Source organism: Zingiber officinale, chromosome 8B (genome assembly GCF_018446385.1).
Source record: "Zingiber officinale cultivar Zhangliang chromosome 8B, Zo_v1.1, whole genome shotgun sequence".
In the NCBI taxonomy this organism is placed as follows: Eukaryota; Viridiplantae; Streptophyta; class Magnoliopsida; order Zingiberales; family Zingiberaceae; genus Zingiber; species Zingiber officinale.
The window spans coordinates 113496088-113522926 of record NC_056001.1 but is presented as its reverse complement, the minus strand read 5'-3'; the positions used below and the strand labels follow the sequence as shown (position 1 = coordinate 113522926).

General features: G+C 37.0%; 2 protein-coding genes across 6 annotated transcripts in view; one reads left to right on the top strand and one right to left on the bottom strand.

Annotated features, from left to right (window-relative positions):
* The window catches only part of LOC122017016 (probable WRKY transcription factor 21), a 34194-nt gene extending 14934 nt beyond the window's left edge, over nt 1-19260 (bottom strand). For all 4 annotated transcript variants that reach the window (XM_042574472.1, XM_042574473.1, XM_042574474.1 and 1 more), the window contains exons 1-3: nt 19105-19260; nt 18284-18448; nt 17884-17979 (exon numbers count right to left, since the gene is read on the bottom strand). The gene's annotated coding sequence lies outside the window, so the exon portion shown is untranslated. The remainder of the gene's footprint in view (nt 1-17883; nt 17980-18283; nt 18449-19104) is intronic.
* LOC122017017 (horcolin-like) lies at nt 15907-17861 on the top strand. 2 transcript variants are annotated; one of them, XM_042574477.1, is made up of 4 exons: nt 15907-16212; nt 16511-16777; nt 16840-17025; nt 17126-17861. In XM_042574477.1, the coding sequence occupies exons 1-4, from the start codon at nt 16210-16212 to the stop codon at nt 17363-17365; spliced, it is 696 nt and encodes a 231-aa protein (XP_042430411.1). In that variant the 5' UTR covers nt 15907-16209; the 3' UTR covers nt 17366-17861. The 2 variants fall into 2 exon arrangements, with proteins under 2 accessions (XP_042430411.1, XP_042430410.1); XM_042574476.1 differs by having other exon boundaries at nt 15913-16212; nt 16840-17031.
* Nucleotides 19261-26839: the final 7579 nt, after the last annotated feature.

Genomic DNA, 26839 nt, shown 5'->3' with positions numbered 1-26839 from the left:
TCACTGATCGGTCAGCCGACCGATCAGTAAGCTACTGGATCGGTCTACCGACCGATCAGTGTACAAAGGGTTTAAAAGTTAAGTTGTCTTGTTATCTAACAAGTGTGAATGAGCTTGCAAGAAAGTCCTAAGTGTTCTTAGGCAAAAATTCTAGTAGATTCTAAGCAGATGAAAATTCATATGGGAAGGTAACCCTATGTCCTAGGGGGTGATAACCCTATGTTATGGAAAACCCTAAGAGGAGGTAACGCTAGGTCCTAGGGTGTAGTAACCCTAGGTGGAAAGTCTTGGTAGGTCATGAACTTTGAGCGAAATCCTAGAGTCAAGGACTTTAAGTGAAAATCTTAGTGGTCGCAGACCAAATGAAAGTCTGGACGGGTCGTGGAGCGGACGCCCAGCATGAAGACATGAAGTCTCGGACACTAAGTAAAAGTTCAGTCGGTCTGGAGGACCGGCCTGACAACATGTAACTTCTCTTGAGAGGAGTAAGTGAGGAAGTGTTCCCTGTTGAGGGAATAGTAGGCGTCGATTTAACCTAGAGTTTCCAGAGAAAATCCGAAAGTCAGAACCGGATAGTCCGAAGACTGTCAAAAGTTATATATTGTTTTACTATTATTTGCTATTTGTCTAACTCTGTTTTGCAGGGAAACTAACATTTTGCAGGTTGAAGTTTCGGTCTTGATCTGTCAACCGAACTGGCGATCGGTCGACCAAACCTCCAAGCAAGCAGAGTAGATTTCCAGCCAACTGATCGGGTTCGACCGAAGGATCGGTAGACCGAATCTGGGGTTCAGTCGACCGAACGATGGATAGACGTCGATGTGGTCAAGCCGGATGGATCAAATCAAATAGGCCAGCGGGATCGATCGACCGAACGGCAGGATCGGTCGACCGAACAAAGACTCTTATCCGAGCAGAATCATGTGGACGAGAAGCTGAGCAGGTTTAGAAGGTTCGGTCGATCGAACACTTGGATCGGTTGACCGATCAGCGTCGAGTTAAAGACTAATCTCGAGATCAGTGAATATGGATCAAGTCTAGCTCGACTATAAAAGGAGGGTCGACCAGCAGCTTCGGATAACACATTCAGAACGATCATCTTACGTGTGCGCTACTCCAAGACAATACAACAACGTCCAAACGCTCTCTGACATTCGACGACCAAATACTAATCCTATGTTATCAGTATACTTTAGTTTTAATACTTGTACTTACATATATGTAAAGCTTTTACGAGTTGATAGTGGATTGCCCAATGTAAGTGATCAACGATCATGGACCTTGAAGTAGGAGTCGTCACAAGTTCCGAACCAAGTAAACCAAAGGTGTCAACTTGGTTTTTGTTCTCTTACTTTTCGCTCTTTAATTTCCGTTGCACAAACCCTTACGCGATTGACTTTTCAAAAACGAGTGAAAAAGTCACGAGTGTTATTTACCCTCCTCCTCCTTTAGCACACATCGATCCTACAATTGGTATTAGAGCGAGACCGCTCTGAATTGGTGAAACCACCAATCGAATAGGAGGGATCCTTTTTTTAAAAAAAAAATTATATATCATGTTTGTTTAAAAAATATTATTACGTCTTTCGTTTTTCCTCCAAATTTCTTTTTTTTTAAAAAAAAATTTATTATTATTTTTTCATTATTAGTCAAATTTGTGAAATATTACATTTCACAAAATTTTGTCATAATATTTTTATTATTATTTTAGTATTTTTCTTAAAATTAGTGAAATACTATTTTATTGTTTTTCACCACTGTTAATCCAAGACCAAGTCTTGGGACAAGTCTACTTATTTTTGTTATGTCATAGATTTTTTCAATAAATGACATACCAAGATGGGACAACACCGCACGCCCACCATTCTTGTCCGGTAAAAATTTCGAGTACTGGAAAGACCAAGTGGAGTACCAACTAAAGACCCAAGTAGAGATATAGATTATGATCCAGACCAGATTCATACTCCCTGTCGAAGAAGATGTGTCCATCGCCTGTGACAAGTGGGATGCACAAACAAGGAGAAAATTTGAAGTTAATGCAAAAACAACATGTACACTCTTATGCGGACTAACAAATAAAGAGCATGATCGAGTTGAAAAGTTCAACAACACTAAGGAGCTTTGGAAAAAAATTGATCAAGCTTCATGAGATTCCGTCAGAGCCAGAAGACCAAGTAGAACCTGAGTTCAAATCTGAGTATGAATCCCCAAAGTCAACCTCCGAATCATACTCAGAAGAATCAAATCAGACCAATTTCACAACACTGATGGCCAAGGAAGAGATAGCTGAATCTGAGTCCAAATTCGAAATGACAACGGTCAAGGAGGAGAATCCTATCTTGGATCTAAAAGGTAAAATTGTAAATAAAAATTTCCAATTTCACATAACTTGTTTTAGGTGTAGGAAGAGAGTTCAGACGACACAACCGGAGGAGAAGGAGTCATTAGAAGAGTCGGACGAAGAAGAACACGAGCAAGCAACTTTTGTTGCTCTACCAGCCCGAGAGCAAGTCATCAAATCTGAATCCGAGACAGAATCAGAAGTCGAGTCCGAACAAAGTCACGGATCTGTATCCGGTTCAAAAAGTTCTCAAACTAATGTAAGTATATCTCTAATTAGATCACATAACTTGATTTCTTACTTGTCAAGAAAATTGGCTAAATCCAATCTTCAGGTGAAGTCACTCCAAAATGAGGTAACAACCCTTAAGGAAGTAACTAACTCGAGTTCTTTGACTAAGCAAGTTCAAGAAGGAACCTCAACTCAAGTCCAACAACTCGAGTAAGAGAATTCCAATTTAAAAACTCAAGTCAAAGAACTCAATGACTCATTAGAATGATTCACTTTGGGTTCCAAGAATCTTGATTTGATTCTTGGAAAACAAAGAGTCGTATACAATCGATCCGGACTTGGATACAAGGCTAACCGTAAGTTTAGATTTTATTAATCACTTGTTAACCGAACAAATAGAAAAATAGTCCAAGCATAGATCCCCAAGTCTAACTTGATTAATCAAGTTGAACTTGGTCAATATTGGATCCCCAAAAGTCAAATTCATTATCTTGATAGACCCTACCGAGATTATGATATAGGGAGAGCCAATAAAAAGACCATATTCATTAGATAAATTTATGTGATGTTTGCTTTATTGTTTTTTATTATTCATGCTTAGATTATGATAGATAAGGACTTAAACCTAATTCATACTTGACTAGTTAGATCTAGGATTTTCAAAAAGGAAATTAAATATTTAATTTTTTTAAAAAATTTTGTCTATAAATGGTTGATGATCCAATACCTAAGAAGGCATAGTGACTTGCCACAGTCTGGAAGAAAATTATTGAAATAAATATTTAATTAATTAACTGTTAAACCTTAATCTAATTCAAATGTAACTCAATCCTTAGATTTTAATACAAAGTGAAAAATTAAATTAACCATCTCAAAAACTATTAAGATTCTCTGATTGAAAATCTTAAAAAAAAAAAAAGTGAAACGAACCTAGGTATAAAAATAAAAAGTAGTTAATCAAATTCAAATTAATTAAACGCAATTCAATTAAGTTAACTAAATTAAAATTCAACTAAAATTAATTCAATCTAAGTCACTATAATTAATTTTAATTGTAAAATCTAATTTCAAAAATCTTAATTAATTTCAAAAATCTTAATTAATCTCAAAGTTTTAAAAACACAATTAATTTTAAAGTGTAATTAATTTCAAAATATAATTAATTTTAAAAATATAATTAATATTAGTTAATTTTTAAATCATAATTTAATATTTTTAAATATTAATTATTTTTAATCATAATTTTTAAAATTTTAATTATTTTTAAATCATAATTAATTTTTAAAATTTAAATTATTTTTAAATATTAATTAACCTGTAAAATTTTAATTATCCTCAAATGTTCAAATCTAATTAATCTTTAAATTTTAATTAATTTTAAAATTCAAAATTATTTAAAATTTTAATATTTAATATTTTTGGAAATCTAAACCGAAATATTTTAAAATTCAAAATTAAATAGATTTGTTTAAAAATTTCTTCAAAAATTAAGTACTCAATATAGTATTTTTAATTTAGGAAGTATTTTTACAAGAAATTCTTTTGAAAGTTAAGGAATTTTCAAAGTTTAAATTTGGCTAAAGTATAATTAATTTTAAAAGTATGATTAACTTCAAAGATCTTAATTAATTTTAAAAATCTTAATTAATTTCAAAATCTAAATTAATCTTAAAGTATTAAAAACATAATTAACTTTAAAATATAATTAATTTCAGAAGTGTAATTAATTTTAAAAATATAATTAATATTAGTTAATTTTTAAATCATAATTTAATATTTTCAAATATTAATTATTTTTATTACAATTTTTAAAATCTTAATTATTTTAAAATCATAATTAATTTTTAAAATGTTAATTATTTTCAAATGTTAATTAATCTATAAAATTTTAATTATCCTCAAATGTTCAAATCTAATTAATTTTTAAATTTTAATTAATTTAAAATTTTAATTTTTTTTAAATTTTAAATTTTAAAATTTTTAGAAATCTAAATTGAAATATTTAAAAATTTAAAATTAAATATTTTTCAAATTTAAATATCTTTCAAAATCTAAAACTTAAATATTTTTCAAAATTTAATCTTAAAATCAAATCAAAATTCAAAAGATAACCTTAAACATTTCCAATTATCAAACTTAAAATCAACATCAAAATTAACCAAACTTCATTATAAGCTAAACATATTTAATAACATAGAAAGGATGAGATGGAAAATAAAAAATATAAAATTTTAAAAATGTTCTTTTCTCTTGCATGGACTCTAAGATAAGTAAACTTAAATAATTTACTTAAATTATTTTGAAGCATTAATGAAGAGAGAGAAAAAATGAGTTAAGTTAAATGATTTTCAAAAGTCACAGTATTTTAAGTTTTTTTTAATAATTTTTGAAAAAGCAATGTTACATATTATTTTAAATTTGGAAATATATGTTTTTAAAAAAAGTATTTTTAAATAAGTTTTTAGATCTGAAAATTTTTTAAAAAAATATTTTTAACTAAGTTTTTTTGAAATCTTTTAAGCTAAATACTTAACTAAATTAGTTTAAAATATTCTTCAAATGTTAAGTACTTGATATAATATTTTTAATTTAGCTAAGTATTTTTCAAATAAATCATTTTCTTAGCTAAGTATTTTCACAATAAATTCTTTTAAAATCTAAGGAATTTTCAAAACTTAAATTTGACTAAAGTATAATTAATTTTAAAATCTTAATTAATTTCAAAATTTTAATTAATCTCAAATCTTGAAAGAACAATTTATTTCAAAATATAATTGATTTCAAAAGTATAATTGATTTTAAAAATATAATTAATATTAGTTAATTTTTAAATCATAACTTAATATTTTTCAAATATTAATTATTTTAATCATAATTTTTAAAATCTTAATTATTTTTAAATCATAATTAATTTTTAAAATATTAATTATTTTTAAATATTAATTAATCTGTAAAATTTTAATTATACTCAAATATTCAAATCTAATTAATCTTTAAATCTTAATTAATTTCAAAATTTAAAATTATTTTAAATTTAAATTATAATATTTTTTGAAATCTAATCTGAAATATTTTAAAATTTAAAATTAAATAATTTTTCAAACTTAAATATCTTTCAAAATCTAAAACTTAAATATTTTTCAAAATTTATTCTTAAAATCAAATCAAAATTCAAAATTTAAATTTAAATATTTTTAATTTTCAAATTTAAAATCAACATTAATATTAACCAAACTTCATCTAACATATATTCATAAGCTGAACATGTTTAATAATATGATCAGGATAAAATGAAAAATAAAGAAATAAAATTTTAAAATGTTCTTTTTCTCATGATTGAACTTTAGGATACATAAACTCAAATAATATATTTAAACCATTTTGAGATATTAATCACGAGAGAGAAAAAGGAATTTCAAAAGTCAAAGTATTTTAAGTTTTTTTTAACAATTTTTGAAAAAGCATGATTGAATATTATTTCAAATTTAGAAAAATAAGTTTTTTTTAAAAAAAATATTTTTAACTAAGTTTTAAGATCTTGAATATTTTTTTAAAAATATTTTTAACTAAGTTTTTTTAAAATCTTTTTGAAAAGTTAAGTACTTAACTAAAGTTGTTTAAAAATTTCTTCAAAAGTTAAGTAGTGTTTTTAATTTAGCTAAGTAGTTTTCAAATAAATCATTTTCTTAAGTAAGTATTTTTATAAGGAATTATTTTAAAAACTAAGAAATTTTCAAAACTTAAATTTAGCTAAGATTTTTGAAAAAATTAAGTCATTTTGAAAACCTGAATTTAATTATGTTTTTAGTAAAAGCTAAGTACTTGATAAAAAAAATTTTTTGAAAAAGGTTAAGATGCTTAAATTAAAAACTATAAATTTTTGAAAAACTAAGTTTCAAAATCTATGCTTTTAGCTTTCTAAAACTTAAGTATTTTTCAAAAAAAAAAATTCATAAATTTTAGCTATGGTAAACTCCCTAATTAAATTTTTTTAAAAAATCTTTCAAAATAAAACCTATACTATTGGAAAAAGACGAGTTTTGTTCTCAAATATTTTTTAAAGACAGTATTTTTCAAAGTATTTAAAAAGATAAAATATTATATTTTGAAATTAAGTGTCTTTTTCTACCTAATTTTTTTTTTTTAATATGGCAAAGGAGAAGAAAATAGTCAAAAGTTAAGGGGAGCTAAAATTACTTTAGTGTAAAAATTGCTATGTTTTTTTGTATGCTATATGTATTTACTTAACTTTTGAACCAGGTTGTCATAATCAAAAGTTGGGAGATTGTTGGTGCAGAGATCACCAGATGATTGAACCTGAGTTTTGATTATAACAAAGAGTTTAAAAATTAAGTTGTCTTGTTATCTAACAGATGTGAATGAGCTTGCAGGAGTCCTAAATGTTCTTAAACAAAAATCCTAGTAGATTCTAAGCAGGTGGAAAATCCTAGGGGAGATAACCCTAGGTCCTAGGGGTGGTAACCCTAGGTGGAAAGTCTTGGCGGATCATGAACTTTGGGCAAAATCCTAGAGTCAGGAACTCTAGGTGAAAATCCTGGTGGTCGAGGATCAGGTGAAAGTCTGGACGGGTCGTGGAGTGGATATCCAACATTAAGACTTGAAGTCTCGGACGCTGAGCAAAAGTCCAGTCAATCTGGAGGACCAATCTGGCAACAGGTAACTTCTTCTAAGAGGAGTAGGTGAGGGCGCACTCCCCGTTGAGGGAACAATAGGCGTCGGTTCGATCTAAGATTTCCGAAGGTTGTCAAAAATTAGAACCGGACAGTCCAAAGGTTGTCAAAAGTTATATATTGCTTTACTATTATTTGCTATTTGTCTAACTCTGTTTTACAGGGAAACTAACATTTGAAGGTTGAAGTTTCAGCCTTGATCGATCGATTGAATCGAGGATCGGTCGACCGAACCTCTAAACAAATAGAATAAATTTCCAATCAGCTGATCGGGTTCGACAAAAGGATCAATCGACTGAACCTGGGGTTCAGTCGACCGAACGGTGGATAGGCGTCGATGTGGTCGGGCTGGGTGGATCAGATAAAATAGGCCAACGAGGTCAGCGGGATCAATCGATTGAACGATAGACTCGGTCGATCGAATGAAGACTCTTATCTAAGCAGAAGCATGTGGACGAGAAGCTGGCTAGGTTCAGAAGATTCAGTCGACCAAACACCTGGATCGATCAACCGATCAACGTCAAGTCAAAGACTGATCCCGAGATCAATGGATCTGGATCAGGTCTGGCTCGGCTATAAAAGGAGGGTCGACCAGCAACTTTGGATAACACATTCAGAACGATCATCTTACGTGTGCGCTGCTCCAAGATGATTCAACAACATCCAAATGCTCTCCGACATTCGACGACCAAATACTAATCCTATGTTGTCGGTATACTTTAATTTTAATACTTGTACTTGCATATCTGTAAAACTTTTACGAATTGATAGTAGATTGTCCAATGCAAACGATCAACAATCGCGAGCCTTGGAGTAGGAGTCGTCACAAGCTCCAAATCAAGTAAAATTAAAGGTGTCAACTTGATTTTTGTTCTCTTACTTTTCGCTCTTTAATTTTTGCTACACGAACTCTTACGCGATCGAGTTTTTAGAAACGAGTGAAAAAGCCGAGTGTTATTCACCCCCCTCTAGCACACATCGATCCTATATATCTCTTACGAGGCGGTGTGCCGTGATAGTAGTCGAGTACCTCTCAGTTCGCCGTGACCATCAGTATTTGGTGGGGATCATGGTTCATCGTTATATCCTGAAAACAGATGACATGAGGAAACCTCGAAGCACAGCCAGAGATGTGGCGAATCTGTTTTAAGGAAACTGCGACCCTCGCAAGCCTTAGTCTATCTGCCCGTTCGAATTCCACATTCGCACGACCACTAACTCAGTCGGCCTTTGCATTTGCTGGGCCGCTAACTCAGTTGGCCTTTTTGTCTAGTCAGCTGCATGCTCATTTGGTCGCTCGGTCACTTGGTTTGCGACTCACCCGTCCGGCTAGCTCAGTTCGCTCGCCTGCTCGCTTACTTCGCTCAGCTGCTCTCTTAGTTCGCTCGACCGCTCGCCTAATTCGCTCGGCTCGCTTGCCCGACCGCTCGCTCGATTAATCCGCCGGGTCGGCCACTTGCTCAATTCGCTCGGTTGGACACTTATTCGCTCGGTCGTTTGCTTGCTCAACCTCTTTGCCCACTCTGTCACAACCTGTCCTGCCTCACGCTCGCTCGATCTGCTCAGTCGATCACTTGCTCAACTGATTGCTCGGTCCGCTCAACCACTCGACCCTCTACTCAGTCGGACATTTGGCCGATCTGCTCGCTCGACGACTCTGCCCGCTCGACACTATGTAGCCAACCTTCAGCACTTGGCAGAAAATCAGCCTCAGCTGACAGCCAGAGATTATCTGCTCATGTTATCTCGACAGATAAGTTGAATTTGTTGGAGCAATCTGGGTACCCTAGGTTTTAATATTTGGGCAAAGGTTTAAGTTAGGTTTATTGTTGTATTTGATATGCATTGTGAGTGTGCAGGATACAGGTACGACAAGGAAAGTCCAAGGGTGATCTTGGCAGAGGAAAGTCCAAGGATGAATCTTGGCGGTGTAAGTTCAAGCATGTAATCTTGGCAACGTAAGTCCAAGTGTGACTTGGTAATGAACGAAGTCCCGGAGGCGGGACCTCTTGGCAAAGGAAGACCCGACAACAATGAAAAGACCGATGGAAGCTCCAGAAGGCAAGACGTGAAGGATGGAGAGACATCCGAGGGACGCAAGGCTAATGGAGGAGGTTAGAAGGCTAGGTCTAGATTGGTCGGGCGAGGGCGAGTGCTGAGTGAATGTACTCGAGGGTAAAATCCTAGAATCAGGGTTTGCTGTAGCAGTATTGTAGCAGTCGACTGCTAGTTTCACCAATCGACTAGTGCAGTCGACTGGGAGCGAACAGAATGCTTCTGTTCGCTCGACCAGTGTGGAGCAGTCGACTGGTACTTTTAGCAGTCGACTGGTATCGAGCCGTTGGGATGTAACGGTTGAATTTCCACAAGAGGACAGTGGACTGATAAGCGGGGTTTCCAACTCATGGCCTATATAACCAAGGCTTGGGAGTTTGGTTAAGGTTGACGAAAATAAAGGTGGTTAACCCTTATTAGAGTCTCCAAGGTCTTCTTGAGTGATCAAGAACTTGTGTGAGTTTGTGGCGAGGTTTCTCCACCCACAAGGAGCTACTCAAGCTAGCCAGATATTTTCCGGGGAGTCATCCATCGACGGATCGGGATCGTCCACCTTATAGACAGCCGTGGAGTAGGAGCTTCGTCTCCGAACCACGTTAAACAATGAGTTAGATTTGCTTTCTTTTGTTAGTGTTTATCTTGTATTTCCGCTGTGCACACTAACCATTGTAGGAAGCGACGTTTTGGGTGAAACGCTATTCACCCCCCTCTAGCGGACGTCAAGGTCCCAATAAGTGATATCAGAGCTAGGTTAGCTCTTATTGAACTAATCGCCAAGGGAGCGAGCGCTAGAGGAAAATTGAGTCCGAAGGACCTCTATGATGAGATATCCGAATCCCACCTCCATACGATCGAGATGATTTCGAGTATTGGAGGAAGCGGTTGGTTCCAAATGGATTGGAACTAATGAATTGTGTTGGAGGAACCGTTTGAAGTTCCAACGGACAAGAAGGGAAAGATTGGGCCGAGGAGCAAAGGGAGCAATCGGAGGCGGACAAGGAGTAACTAGAATTTTGATTAATTTATTACCTCTTAATTTGTTATTGAATGCAGGTGAATACAAGAACGCAACAACCTTTGGAAAAAGGTAATTGCACTTCATGAGGATCCTACAAAACTCCAAGTAGTGGAGGAGCCCAAGGAGAAGGGCTCATTGGTCCAAGAGGAGAAGGACCAATCGGATGTTGACACGTGTTCAACATCCGAGGAGAAGAAGGAAGATGAGGAGGTATCATCCACATCTTCAAGGGAGGAAGAAGTGAAACCATCCACATCTTCAAGTGAAGAGGAAGAAGAGCAATCCAAGGAAGAGGAGATCTTGGAAGCTCAACCCTCCACCTCAACTACCAAGAAGAGCACAAAGTGTTAGATCGAATGGATGCGATATAGGGGGGTGAATATCGCACCTTTTTAAAACTTTTCTTTTTTTTGAAATCAGGGTCGTGCACAGCGGAAAATAAAAAGAAAGACAAGCTTGTTTACTTCGTTCGGAGTCTAGGTCGACTCCTACTTGAAGGTCCGCGATCCTTGATCGCACCGATGAGCAATCCACTATAACCATTCTTTCCGAAGTCCTCGGGAAGAAGCAGAACGTACAAATGAGCAAGATAATAACAACCTACTATCTTGCTTAAATTAATTACAATGCAAGCTTAATAAAATATATCGAGAAGTAATGGAGTTGAAGCTTCGATCGGCACTATCGGACGGAGTGACTTGCAGAGTTGATGAAGACTTGTAGCACGAACTGCTTGTAGAAGAAAACTTGAGTCGATCAGAAAGTATTCTATAGCCTCAAACCTCGAGCCTCTTTTTATAGGTGTAATAGACGTTCGGTCGACCGATCCCTCTGTTCGGTCGACCGAACCAGCTCCCTTCCTTCCTGGCTGGATTCTGACGTTGGCTCGATCTCTGGCATTAATTGCTCATTAAGTGTTCGGTCGACCGATCCCATTTTTCGATCGATCGAACAAACTCCTTCCCTGTTCGTCAAGATTTGCTGAGATCCGCATTTATTGTGCATTAATGGTTGATTGGTTCGGTCGACCGATCAACTCAATTTCCTTCTGCTTCTGATCGGTGTTGATTCTGTGCTGAGTCATCAGAGTTCGATCGATCGATTCGACTGTTCGGTCGACCGATCATGGCTTGATCGGACTCGGTCTGTTCTGGTCTGATCTGAACACTGCCTTGATTTCTTCTTGTTCGGTCGATCGATCCTCCGGTTCGGTCAATCGATCCTCCGGTTCGGTCGATCGATCCAACCGGACCTACAACACAGTGTTAGACAGAAAAGAATCCTGCAAAATAGATGTTAGCACAATAGTAATATTATAATGCATGAATAATATAAAGGACAATAGAACTACCTTGATCTCAACTTTGAAACCTTCCCGGTTTCTTCAGTTAGATCAGCGACCTAATGTTGTTCCCTTCGGGAACCCGACCTCATTGTCGCTCCTCCAATTGTTTACCTCAACCTACCTGCCAAACTTATATCCTCCAGATCTAGTTTGGACTTTGTCTGCTCAGTGTCTGATCACCTGATCCACTAAGACCTTTCCTGCAATACTATATTAACCAACAACAATAATAGTAATACAGAATATAATGGTAAACCTAATCCTAGATTTACCGAGATCCGCTGGTCTGACCGATCAACCTTGCTTGGAGTTCACTCCTCCAAGACTTCTCGTTACCTAAGGTTATCTCCCCCTAGGTTTTTCACTACTTGGTTTCACTCACCAAGACTCAGTATCCGGCTACTCAAGGATCAGGTCCTCCAGACCTATCCACCTGGCTTCCACGATATACCGAGATTTCTCTTGCCTCAGTATTCGGCTGCCCAGGGATCAGGTCCTCCAAACCTATCCACATGGCTTCCACGATATACTGAGATTTCTCTTGCCTAGCCTCCAACTAGGACTTCCCTTGCCTAGCCTACAACTAAGACTTCCCTAGATCAAGCTCCATACTCAAACATATTTGTCTAACATTAAAACCTTAGAGGTCGATTGCACCAACACAAAAGACCATATCAAATGCTTTGAGTGTGGTAAGATGAGGCACTACAAGAGTAGGTGTCTTTCGCTCAAAAAGATAAAGGAGGTAAACCCTAAACTCACTAAAGTTAATTTAGAAACTAATGTGGATTGTAGGGATGGAGTCAAGGAGAAGAAGCATATTCGATGCTTCACATGTGGTGAGTGGGATCACTACCACACAAAGTGCCCAAGAAGAGGAAAGCTCAAGAAATTGGCGCACTTAAAGAAGTGGGAGAAGAAGAAAGCTTCAAGGTTAAGGGAGATAAACCCTAACTTGAATTCAAGTTCAAATTCAAATTCCTCCATGCATGTTAGAAATAATATGAATTATTTGCCCGTGCATATTTATGATTTTAGATATAATGATAGAAATAGGGTTAATGTAGGTGATAATCCTAGGAAATCATTTTCAAATGATAGACCTAAAAGGAAATAACCTATCTTGCCTAAGGAGAAGAATGTGGTTGAAAACCTAGGTATTGATCCCAAGAAGGGGAGGCACATGCCTAGGAAGGGTAGGTCTAGAAATGTCCATGATGGACATGTTGATTCTAGGGTTAGAACCTTAGAATTAAAAAATCAAGTCTTGAAGGCAAAGCTTGAGGAAATGGAGAAAGTCCCAGAGAAGTTCATTATTGAACCTAAAGGACTTGACATGTATTTAGGTGGTCAAAGATCCAAAAATGTCAAATTGGGTCCCTCTAAGATCAAAAGGAAGTCAAGTGCTAAGGTGACACATGACATTGGTAAGGGAGGAGTAACCAAGGACAAGAGAAAGTCATCCAAGGTCAATAAGAAGGAATATGCTAGGGTGGCATATAATTATAGCAAAGATGAGATGTCCAAGGTTAAGGACAAGAAGAAATTAACCTAAGACAAAGTGTCTAAGGTTAAGAAAGTCAAGTTTATAGGCCAAGTGTCACCTATGGTGCACCATGTGGGTATAGCCATAGTGGATGAGTCATCAAGGGAGGTGACTAAGGTTAAGATTCCTAAGGTTAGGAAGAGCCTTTGAGACCCATGGTAGATGGGTTATCAAATGTGTCAAGTGGTTAGGAGATAGACTTAAGTCTCTAACCTAGTGGGTTGGCACAATTAGGATGATATCATGCATGAAAATATGACATTGGGGTCATATTGCATGAAATTAGTTTTTAATGTATATATTCCATATAAACTCATGCTAGGGAAGTATTGTGGTTTAGTATGGACAGATACATCAAGAGGAAGCTAAAACTAGGACTTTAGGTCAATGTTCAATTGAACTATTTAGATAGTTTTGAATTTTGTGTCATTATTGGGATTTGTGATAAATATATTTTTATATATATTTTTCCCAAGTAGACAAGGATAAAATAGACCTCTCCATAAAATTTGAGATTTTTTGGATGTTTGTAGAATTTCTGGTGCATTTCTGAAGTTGGGTAAAAAAAATTGATTTTTGCCAACATAGAGTACCAGTCGACTGGTACAGTTACCAATCGACTAGTAACAGTAATTTTGAGCACATAATGTCTCTATAAGCTCATTTTGACGATGACAATCGACTGGGACTTATTGCAGTCGACTGATATGGTCTGAAAATGTTTTTCAGCATTGGAAAATGACCAAAAGAGTGGTGAACATGTATGTAATCTTATAGAGGATTAATACATATGTTTATAGTCATTAGAGGTCAAAGAGTCCAATAATTGAGATATTATTGGAGCTCTTTTTGATGTATGACAAAGGGGGAGAAGTTTAGGTTTAAGTGGGAAACCTACATACCTTTACAAGAAATTCTAACTCAAGGGGGAGCTTAAGTGAAGGAGGAGCGATTGCTCATTTATTTGTAAAGGGGGAGAAGTTTGCCTTTTGCGGGGGAGTTTAGGTGAAGGGGGAGTCTAGGATTAGGTTCCATGATTTATGCATGTGTAGATTGCATATTTATTTGCATATGTATTGATATATTGTTTCCCTAACTTAAACAGATTGTCAAATATCAAAAAGAGGGAGATTGTTAGAGCAATCTAGGTACCCTAGGTTTTGATGTTTGGGCAAAGGTTTAAGTTAGGTTTATTGTTGTATTTGATATACATTGTGAGTGTGCAGGATACAGATACGATAAGGAAAGTCCAAGGGTGATCTTGGCAGAGGAAAGTCTAAGGATGAGTCTTGGCGGTGTAAGTCCAAGCATGAAGTCTTGGCAACGTAAATCCAAGTGTGACTTGGCAATGGACGAAATCCCGGAGGCACGACCTCTTGGCAAAGGAAGACCTGACAACAATGACAAGGTCGATGGAAGCTCCAGAAGGCAAGACGTGAAGGATGGGGAGACATCCGAGGGACGCAAGGCTGATGGAGGAGGTTAGAAGGCTAGGTCTAGGTTGGTCAAGCGAGGACGAGTGCTGAGTGAATGCACTCGAGAGTAAAATCCTAGAATCAGGGTTTACTGTAGCAATACTTTAGCAGTACTGTAGCAGTCGACTGCTAGTTTCACCAGTCGACTGGGAGCGAACAGAATGCTTCTGTTCGCTCGACCAGTGTGGAACAGTCAACTGGTACTTTTAGCAGTTGACTGGTATCGAGCCGTTGAGATGTAACGGTCGAATTTCCACAAGAGGATAGTGGACTGATGGTTTTAGCAGTCGACTGGTAGATGGGGTTTCCAACTCGTGGCCTATATAAGCAAGCCTTGGGAGCTTGGTTAAGGTTGACGAAAATAGAGGTGGTTAACCCTTATTAGAGTTTCCAAGGTCTTCTTGAGTGATCACAAGAAGATAGTCGACTGGTAGGCGGGGTTTCCAACTCGTGGCCTATATAAGCAAGCCTTAGGAGCTTGGTTAAGGTTGACGAAAATAAAGGTGGTTAACCCTTATTAGAATCTCCAAGGTCTTCTTGAGTGATCAAGAGCTTGTGTGAGTTTGTGGCGAGATTTCTCCGCCCACAAGGAGCTACTTGAGCTAGCCGGAAGTTTTCTGGGGAGTCATCCACCGATGGATCGGGATCGTCCACCTTACGGACAGCCGTGGAGTAGGAGCTTCATCTTCGAACCACATTAAACAACGAGTTAGGTTTGCTTTCTTTTGTTAGTGTTTATCTTGTATTTTCGATGTGCACACTAACCATTGTAGGAAGCGACATTTTGGGTGAGACGCTATTCACCCCCCCCCCCTAGCGGACGTCAAGGTCCCAATAGAATTTAATTTGGTGTATTTAAATTGAGCTAATTTCCTAAATCTCCGACAACATATTGTTTTGTCTGACACTAATAGCTAGTAGTCATCCGTAATTTACCTCCTCCGTGTTGACTTAAGAACGAATTAACGGAGACACTAGAGACTAGTCTCTATTTTATTTAATGTTTCATTTCATACCAAACAAAATAAATAAATAAATAAATAAAATAAAATCTAACGAAAATGTTATTTTTAAACTAAACAAATAAACTGTAAAATTTTATTTTCCATAAGAATATAACAAACAAACTCATGCACGTAGAAATCACACTCTATAATCATAAAATCATAAAAGTTTAAGTAATATCTATTAAATGAGGCTAGCAAGTAAAAAATAAACGAAGATAAATGGATAAATTAAAAAAAATATATCTTAAGTAGAGAGTAAGGCAACAAAATAGAATCCACACATGTATGAAACTTGAGGCAACCACAAGCATACCTTTCGAAGCATTTAATGAATCCACGCATTTTCACATGCATTTTGTTGTGAACTCAATTATTGCAATAGAACAGTTTTTATATAAAAAGAAGGGTCTCCTTTTCTCTGTATAAATGCACCTCTCATCCTTCATAAGTAGTGTGTGCATTTTATTCTTCTTCAAACTCTAAACTTCAAGAGGTTAGCAATGGTGAGACACTTCTTATTCTACTATACTTCATTTTGTTGTCTTTTTTCTTTTAGGAATAATTTTAGTTTAGAGTTTTCATTCTTGTATTCGGCATTATTTTTGATGTTTCAAAATTTTCATTCAAGTCGAGTTATAGAATTTTTCAAACATTCCTGGCTCTAAAGCTTCCTACTCTTCTCTTCTCTCTTCCTACCTCGTGCGTTCCTCCTCGCTCGGAAACAAAGTGAGGCTTTTCGATGAAATTTTCTCTTTTTTTTTTTTTTTTATCATTGAGATACTTTATTTACTATCAATATAGGCTCGAATGAATAACTACGGGGACTATAACATGGGTCAAGGATACAATTGGGAGAGGATGCGACCCTCTAGCAACATGGACCAAGGGCCGAATTGGGATGGGACGAGGACGACTACCGACATCACAAGGATTGAAATCTACTCGAGGGGAGCAATTGAGACAGTTAAAGTACATTATCCTAATCAAGAGTTCTCGACTTTTCCTAATCCTTGTGCTAACTACCCTAATTACTCTGGGGGAGTACCAAGCAGCTATGGACCAAACAAGGTATGAATAATTTGTTCTCTCGTCTTTCTTCTTCCAAGTTTAATTATGATCAAAACGGCTAGATTGGAGCAATCAAGGTCGGTGATTGGGGTGCCAACGTCGGCAACCAATGGGACATGGGGCCGGTGAACAAGATCACAAGCATCAAGATCCATTCTGGGGCCGTTGTAGACTCGATCGAATTTACTTACTTGATGAACGCATCCATCCAATCAACTCCAAGATATGGTGGACGGGGCGGTAACCCGGTGCAAGTTCGTTATTGCTTCCAATCCAAATCGATTGCTTCTTTTAATTTACTACCATCCAAATTAAACTAATTTATTTATTTCTCTCTCCTTTTTTTAGATTGATCTCAAAGAGGGAGAGTACCTGAGCTGCATGAGAGGCTACATCATTTTAAACTACCTGGGATTGCCTTGCATAAGCCAAATTATATTTGAGACCAACTTAGGGAATTATGGGCCCTATGGGAAAGGGAGTGGGGTGCCCTTTGCCCTTCCTGTGCTAGAAGGCAAAATTGTGGGTTTCTTTGGACGTGCAGGGGACTTCATCACCTCAATTGGCTGCTACATTATTCCTAATTGATCTAATTAATTGCAAAATTAAGGGTTGGATTAGGTTTCATGGAGTATTTGGAGACAATGTTAGCACTAATTAGATGTTGTAATAATACCTAAATAATGGCAGTAGATTTGGTGGCAAAATATTTATTTATTTGTGATCAGTGAGCTATTGGTTTAATTTCAGATTTCTTTGTGTTTAGTATTTGACTCAAATAAAGAAAAAAAATGTCTTAAGCCATTGGTTCAACTGGTTAACCCAAAACTAGAAGTCGATCAAATCCGATTAGATTTTTGGCTGATTCAATCAAAAAAAACATGGTCCAATATTCTCCACAATTACTATTTTGCCTCCTAATTGCTATCAAAACACAAATTTAGTGTCAAACCTACTGCTATTGAACTCAGACTCAGGTATGAATATCTAAAATAGATGTGGATCTATGTGATAACATGATTGTTTTTCAAATTGTTTATACGCAATAAATGAAGAAATTATGCAATGAACAAGTGAAAAGGGTTTAGGGTAAACGTTAGAATCACCTTGGAATCTTGAGGATCCATCTTTAAACATTCATTGAGCCAGAAAGTCAACCTTACGTAGACAAACTCCAATTGGCCGTGGCACATGATACCCACCTGAATTCACCACCAAATAAGAGATCCATGTAAATTCTAATTAAGATTTATCCTACATGAAAATTTCTAGTCAATAGTTATACGAGATGACAAGAGAAAAATCGACAATGACATTATGTCCAGTTATATATCAATTGACTTCTCCAAAGTTACATCTAATAGATTTGACTACTTTACTTGTAACTACTTCGATGCATCTGATACTTCAGTAAACTATCAAACATCTTATGATGTTACCATCAAGTCTCAAAGTGTTTCATTCAAATCCTAACTCATGAACTTTAAGCAGACTAGCATTGCTTACCTCAGCTTATGGTCAAGATCAAGCTTCCTGGCAAGGTAATTCTGGATGAAATAAATGGACAAATGCTTAAGATGCATTTTCTTATGATTTTCCTTGCTGCCATCATCCTAACAGAAATGAACTTAAGCAGTGAACCATGTTTGGCACAATGGTGAATCTTTTTCCCTGCAAAAATTGAATCGATAAGAATGAAACTATATGCAAGAGAATGCAAGAAGAAACAAAAGTCCATAGAGAAATATGGATAGAGTTGAACAAAAATCAGGATAGAGTTGAACAGAGACATAGAGAAATCCAAAAGACATTGTTTAACTAAATGTCTCACATCATCAGTGGAAATGTTGTCTGAGAAAAGAACAGCAATTTGTCCACAGGTTTCACCAACGGAAGTAATGCTATCAATTCAACACACAAAACCTTATAGTTTTCTAAACAAAATCAATTCCTGAGTCAATCCAAATGCCTCTAACAGACATTCTTGATCTTGTCCCTAACTTCGTTATTTCTTTCAAGCGGACTCAATTAGAGGAACTCTTTTGATTTTCTTTGTGCCATTGAATGTATTCACCTAATGCTTTCTTCAATTCACAAAATGAACACGGAAGAAAACACTCGGCACCAAAGTGGAAAAACCCCAACCACCAAAAAAAAAAAAAGAGTTCGATTCGTGTAATATTCAATGCAAAGAGGATAAGTAAATCAAAGATCGGAGTTCCGGAGCAGCCTGCAATAAGAAACAGACGAATCACGTAAACCAAGATCGAAGAACCCTAGACTAGGAACTACACATTGACACAACATACACGGCGAAAGAGAAGCACCTCATATAGGAGGAAGCCAAAGCGAACGGAGGTGATGAGGGTAGGAGCTTCCCGGTTACAGCAGAACCAGCAGCGCCTGCGGACCAAGGCACCGGAGACAACCGGCGGAGGGGCGAGCTACCCGGCCGAAAGATTGGTTGGAGTAATATCGGCATTTTTCTGTACTTACCTGACTTTTATTAATATCCAAATTATCAGGTACATTATTTTCATATTTATTGGATCACCAATCTCCTTATCTCTCTTGAGTATTAAAGTGAGTGTCCCGTGATTATGATGGCAAGGTATACATATTATTATCTAAGTATTTATAATTTGAACCTCACTTATGATGAATTTATAAAAAAAATTTCTCCAAATGAGACACACAACTAAAAGATGTTAGGTTCTTGGACTACCCGTTGCGAGCATTTCTTGATTTACCTTGATGACCGGTGGAAAACTTCCGTGGAATTGGACCTGTCACCCCAGGCTCGACGTTACCCAGCCTGATTAATCATTTTTTTAAGTATTAAAATGAATTGAAATTCATCATATTTAAATATATTTTCTCCTCTTTAGCCACCTCCATTATTATCTGTCATTTACCTCCTTCGTGTTAGTCTAGGAACTAATTAACGAAGGTGTTGGAGAGAGCAAATCACCTTTTACCACTTGAGCATTAAAATATAGTCTCCTCAGGACGGTATAGTGGCTAACGCATAAGTTGTTGTCAACCTAAGGTCTGGAGTTCGAATCTTGGTATAGTAAAGATAAATGTCTCTCATGTGTCAATCACTATTCCAAGGGCTAATAGTCATCCATGATTTACCTTCTCCATGTTAACCTAGAGACTGGTTGACAGAGGCGAGCGAATCACCTTTTGCCACTTAAGCATTAAAATAAAGTCTCCTCAGGACGGTATAGTGGCTAACGCATGAGTTGCTGCCAACTTGAGGTCTAAGGTTCAAATCTTGGCATAGTAAAAGTCAATACCTCTCATGTGTCAATCACTATTCTAAGGACTAGTAGCTACCCGTGATTTACCTCATCCGTGTTAGCTCTGGGAAGGATTAGTGAGGGCGCTAGTGGCAAGCGCGGTTGCCTTTTGCCAACTTGAGCATTAAAATACCCTACACCCTACACTTGTCCTATTGCAAATACTTAAATATATAAATTATAGCTCGTTACCCAACACCTTTGAAGATTGTCAGCTTAGGCTCGGTGTCAGTCGGTTCCTCGGTAGTAGTCAGGCACAACAACGTCATAGCAGAGTCACAGCAGTAAGTCGGAGTAGTCGGAACCTCAATCGGATGTGTAGAAGCTTATGTGCGAGTTGTTCTTGGTTGCTTGGTCGAGCCTGCCTTATATAGGCTATGGAAGGCGCCTTCTATAGGCATGGAAGGCGCCTTCAACTGGTTCAAACTCTATCTCGAATGACTCGGCTCTTATCTGCGATGACGTCTAAGTTTATGCCGTGGAAGACGCCTTCTATAGCCATGGAAGGCGCCTTTTATGAACAATGTGAAGGCGTCTTCCATAGCCATGGAAGGCACCTTCTATGAACAGTATGAAGGCGCCTTCCATAGCCATGGAAGGCACCTTCGGGCACTGTTCACCCGAAGGTAATTTCCCTCTTTTGTCCTGCAAAACAATGTTAGTCCAATAAACCTACAACACAAGTTAGCATAATTATAATTAAAGAGTAGTAATTAGTTCCTGTCCTCCATGGACCAGGAACTAGTCAAGGTCTCAATTTAGGGATCCAAAATGGACCTAAACTGGACCGACGCCTATTATCCCACCAATTGGGGTGCGTCCTCACTTAGTCACTCTCCTCTAGTGACTTACCTTAACTTACCAGTTTGCTAGACAACCGGTCTATCCGTCGACCTGTCTGGACTTCATGCCAACTTTTTGGTCTGTCCATTGACCTAGTTGGACTTCTTATCAGATATTTGGTCAGCTCGTCGACTTATCTGGACTTCGTATCACCTATCCGGTCGGCCTGTCAACCTAGCTAGATTTTGTACCAGCTATTCGGTCGGTCCGTCGACCTAATTGGATTTTGTACCAGCTATTCAGTCGGCCCGTTGAACTAGTTGGATTTCCTGCACACTTATCAAGTGGTTAGATCACAACAAAACCTAACTTAACTTACTTGTCATTCATCAAAATCTGAATTAGACCGTTAGTACAAAATTGCACCAATAGAGCAACAGCATGAAGTTGGAGCGATCGGAGCGTCAAACGGATGCGGAAAGGCTTGTAGAAGAATTATATATAAGTTGTGTAGAAGCCTTGGGTGAGACCTCCTTTTATTGAGTGTTGAAGACGCCTTCAAGCCAATAGAAGGCGCCTTCAACCCCAAGGTTTTATCCTCCCAAATTCGGCTCTTATTGTCGATGAAGCCTTCTACCTTATAAGATTGAAGGCGTCTTTCAAGCTCTCAAAAGCGTTTTCCATCGCCCAGCTTATAGCACCTTCCTTCGCATGGAAGGCACCTCAAGTATTGTTCACCTAAGGCATTTTGTGCTCCTTTCACCCTATAAAATGTGTTAGTCCAATAAAATAAAGTATACCCTACAGAAAAAAAGTTAGCACAATAAAAATAAGTAGTTTACTAATTAGATCCTATCTGTTGGTACAGTTTGCACTAACGGTCTAACTAAAATTTTGATGAATGACAAAGTAAGTTAAGTTAAATATTATTGTGATCTAACCAATTTACCAAGTGTGTAGGAGTTAACCAGATAGGTTAACTGGACGACCAGATATCCAATGTGAAGTCCAGATAGGTCAACAGGGTGACCAGATATCTGGCAAGAAATCCAGATAGGTCGACGGGCCGATCAGATATCTGGCAAGAAGTCCAGATAGGTCGATAGGCTGACTGGATATCTGACAAGAAGTCTAGATAGGTCGACGAACTGACCGGATGTCTAGCAGAAAGTTCAGTTAGGTCTGCAGACCAAACAACTGGCAAATTGGTAAGTAAAGGTAAGTCACTGGAGGAGAGTGACTAAGTGAAGACGTGTCCCGGTTGAGAGAACAGTAGGTGACGGTCCAGGTTAGGTCCATTTCGGATCTCTAATATGAGACCTTGACTAGTTTCGAGTCTTGGGAGGATAGGAACTAATTAATACTCATTATTATAATTGTGCTAATTTTGTCTTGCAGGATAGATGTTTTAGTTTTGGACTAACATCTTTTTGCAGGATGAAAGAGCAAAAAACCTTTAGATGAACAGTACCCGAAGGCACCTTCTGTTGGAGTGTATACTAAAAGTCTAGCTTTTGTAAACATTTATTTGTTAAAATAAAAGAATCACATTGGTCAATATCTGCATTTATTTATTAAATGTAATTGTTCAATTAATTTATATAGTAGACAACATGGAGTGTGGTGTCACACTCAGAAGATCATGTTGTCGATTCTCTATAAATTATAAACAGTTGCTCGCGACTAAGATAGAAAGGAACAAACTATCAGTATAGTCGTAGTGTAATTAAGTATTAGTTTATCTTGACTAATAAATTACACTAATACACTTTAAGAGTATTGAGTAGGATCATTTAGGTATGCTCTTTTTGTACTGACTTAGTAAAAGAACTAAACCTTAGTTATTATGGAAGTATGTGCTCTTAATACTAATATAATAACAAACACATATATTTAATATTTATTTCTTTGATTTATCAAAGGGTGAGGTTTAGCTCGATAAATCAATATGTCCGATAAGTTGGGAAATAATATTACTTATAATGTGTGTTGTTGATTATAGAAGGAATCTGTGTCCTAGTTATCTAGGTTGAGAATGTCCCCAAGAGGAGCTCATAAGTATTGCCATGTTAAACCCTACAGGTGGACCTAGTCCAACATGACAATAAAGTTGAGTGGTACTACTCTTGGAGCTAGATATTAATTATGTGAGTTGTCAATAACTTACTTAATTAGTGGACATTCATAATCTTAAACACAGGGAGACTAACACACTCATGATAAGAAGGAGCACATAATGTAATTTGGGATTGGTGCAGTAGTACGGTAATAACTCTCTAGTAGAATGAGTTATTATCAATGAACTTGAGTTGTGTGTTCGGGGCGAACACGGGATACTCAAGCTCATCGGAAGGTCAAAACCAATTTCTCCTCTAGGTCCCTGTCGTAGCCTCATTATAGCCTCAAGTTCATCCAAATGTAAGACTTTTCTTGGTGTCCAAGAAGGGGGTCGGACCATTGCTTGGTGACCAAGCAATGGCCGGCCACATCCTCTTGAAAGGGGCCGGCCCTATAGCTTGGTGACCAAGCTTGTAGGGGCCGGCCATAATAATTCAAAAAAGGGAGGGTTGTTTTGAATTTTTAAAAAATCTTCTCTTTGTAGAAAACTATAAGTTTTAAAAGAGAGATTTTAATTTTTAAAATTTCCTTATTTGAATTAGGCCACATGTTTAAATAGAGAGTTTAAAAGTTTTTATAACTTTCCTTTTTAACCATCCTTATGATTTAAGAAAAAAAAGGAAAAGAAGTTTTAAAATTTAAATTTTCTATCACCATGTTAAAAAAGGAAATTTTATAAGAGAGTTTTTAAATTTTAAAACATGATTTTAATTTTTAGAAACTTTCCTTTTTTAACTCATACTTTAGGAAAGAGAGCTTGTAAATTTTATAAGAGGATTTCTTCTTGTAAAATTTTTAAAAATTATTTTTCCTTTCTTTTTAATTGTGGCTGGCCACCTTGCTTGGTGCCCAAGCAAGGGTCGGCCAATAGAATTAAACCAAATTCAATCCTAAACCAAATAGGATTGATCTCAACCATTGATTGATGATTGATTCAATCAAGAGGAAAGAAAAGGAAAAATAAAAAGGGAAAAGGAAAAACTCTTGGATGATTTTATTTTTTATAAAAGGTTTTTCCTTATTTGCCTTGGGCAAGTAATATAAAAGAAGAGGTGAGGGGGCTTCATGAGACACAACTCTTATTCTTTTGCTTGGGTGATCTCTTGGTGGCCGGCTCTCTCCTTTCTCCCTTTCCCTTTGCTCTCTTCTCCTTGGTGGTGGTGGTGGCCGGATTTTAGAAGAAGAAGGAGGAAGCTTTTGGGTGGTGTTCATCTTGGAGGATCGTCGCCCACACGACGTCCAAGGCGAGGCGAGGAATACGGCAGAAGATCTCGAGGTCATTAGCTTACAAAGAGAAGGTATAACTAGTATTTTTCTTCCGCATCATACTAGTTATTTTTCTTTGTATGAATTCTAAATACAAGAGGCAATTAGATCTAGTTTATCGAATTTATTTTTCGATTTTATGTTTTCTTCTTTTTCGAATTTGTGATTCGATTGTTCCTTTTGGTTAACCTAGAGTTATTTAAGGAAATAAATATTAGCTTTCCTTAAAAGGCTTTGCCTAGGCGGTGGTGGTTGCTCCCATATCCAAGAAGGCCATGTGCCTCGCCATGCAGTCCTGGAAGTCAATTTTGGTAATTAATATTTATGGAATTAATAACCTAGGTAGATTTGAATCAATAGTGTTAAGTTCCGCTTGCGATTCAAATCTAAACCATTAAGAACAGATAAGTTAAATTTGGAATCAATGATGTTAAGTTCCGTCTGCGATTCCTTATTTAACTTCTAAAGAACACAATAGGTTATTTAAGAAAAGGTTCGACACTTGTACAAAAAATTTTGTACAGTGGAACCGGTACGTTTTCCTAGGTTTAACCAACACCTTCAAGGCTAAGGGAAGGCGCCTTCGCACTATTCATGGAATGCGCCTTCTGCAGGATGAACTTTGGACATCATTATGGATAAGAGTCGGGACGATCGGGATCAGACTTCTCGAGTTAAAGGCACCTTCAATGGATATAGAAGGCACCTTCCAAGCCCTTTATAAGGATGCTCGCCCAAAACTTCATAGACAATACTCATACGAGCTTCTACGCATCCAAACGACTTTCCGATTGCTTCGGGCTCTTGCTACTGCTCTATTATGACTTTGTTACACCCTACTGTCGTCGAGAAGCCAACCAAACACTGAGCGTGAACCGACTGACTTCAGACATAGTTTGGTAACGTTTGTTAATTGCACTTAAATTCTGCAAACGGAAGTGTAGTCTGTTACACTTCTCCGATCTCCTTTCTATACTCGAATTCCTCTTCCAGAGGTACTGGAAGATGATTTTAGTGGATTACCCATCGATAGGTCCGCGGGACCTGGGTCTTGGAGTAGAAGTCGTCAAAGGCTCCGAACAAAGTAAATGGCTTGTGTTCTCTTTGTGACTTTCTGTTTTCTTATTTCTTCTTTTAAAATGATAAAATAGGATTTTTGAAAACCACGTGATTTACCCCCCCCCCCCCTCATATGTGACTCGAGCCAACAAGTGCTATCAGAGTAAGATTTTGCTCTGAATTAGTGCAACCACCAATTAAGCCGAGAGAATCATTTTCGGACTTTTTTTAATTAGTAAAGCTTTACCTATTCAGACAATAACTTCTCGTTCGGTTTTAACTTGAAGTTGGTGCAACACCACTCTAACTCTTCAATATTTTATTTCTCAAACTCTACTAATCCAAGACCAAGTCATGGTTCCATGTTTAGTCTTGTCTTTTCAGTACTCAAATGGCCTAAAATGAAGGGTACAGTGTCATTCATCCCCCACTCTTCAACGGGGATGATTTACCATACTGAAAGAAGTGGATGGAGATGTACCTGAAGACTGACTTCGACCAATGGTTCAACGTCACCAAAGGGTACAAGGCGCCAACTGACAACGCCGGATGTCCAATGGACCCGAAAAATTAGAATACGGAAATGAAGAAGAATGCCTAGATTGACTTCAAGGCCCTCAATACAATCCAATGTGGGTTAACAAAGGAGGAACTGAACCGCGTCGGCTCACATGAAAACACCAAAGAACTATGGGATAAATTCATAGAACTACATAAGGGAACCAATGATGCAAAGGTAACAAAAAGATATTTATATTTAAATAAACTATTTAATATAAAAAAATAAAGGAAGGCGAGACTGTTAGTCTACACGCGAGGATAAAAGATATCCTCAACCGACTTCACACAATCGACCACCAGATGGAGAACCGGGATCTTATAAGGTATGCTCTAAACGCATTTCCTCGAAATACACTGTGAGCATCCATCATGGATGCCTATAAGATTTCAAGGAACTTGTCCAAGTTAAAATTAGACAAATTTTTTTGTGAATTGGAGCTACACGAACAAACTAATGCCAAAATCGAGAAAGGTATTGCTCTTGTTGCAAGAATGTTGAAAGAAAAATCCAGAATTAAGTCGGAACCTAAAGTCAAGTCGGACCCAAACTCAGATGATGAAGAATACTTGATGAACTTGGTAAGAAAAATATTCACCAAGAGAAAGAAGAACTTCACCAACAAGGACCTGCAGAAGATCAACTCCACCCCCAATTCTAACAACAAGAATGTGGCATGCTTTGGATGCAACAAGAAGGGGCACTACAAGAATGACTGCCTGAATCTAAAGAAGAAGAAAGCCCTCAAGGCGACTTGGGACGAATCATCTGCAAAGGAATCGAATGGAGAAGAACCAAATCACACCAACTATCTCACACTTATGGCAAACATACCAGAATCGGAGAGCGAATCAGAAAACGGGTCCGAACCCGAGTCAAGTCACGAGTCTACATTCATTTCTGAAGGTCCTAATGAGGTACATTTTGGTTTAAGCAAAAAGTTTTTTAAAATTATAGCATGTTTAAATAAGA

Bases quoted from the DNA above. Each gene is read 5' to 3' on its own strand.
- LOC122017017 (XM_042574476.1), top strand. The intron at 16,778-16,839 runs GTATGAATAATT...CAAAACGGCTAG, and splicing joins GCAGCTATGGACCAAACAAG to ATTGGAGCAATCAAGGTCGG. The intron at 17,032-17,125 runs GTTCGTTATTGC...TCCTTTTTTTAG, and splicing joins GGGGCGGTAACCCGGTGCAA to ATTGATCTCAAAGAGGGAGA.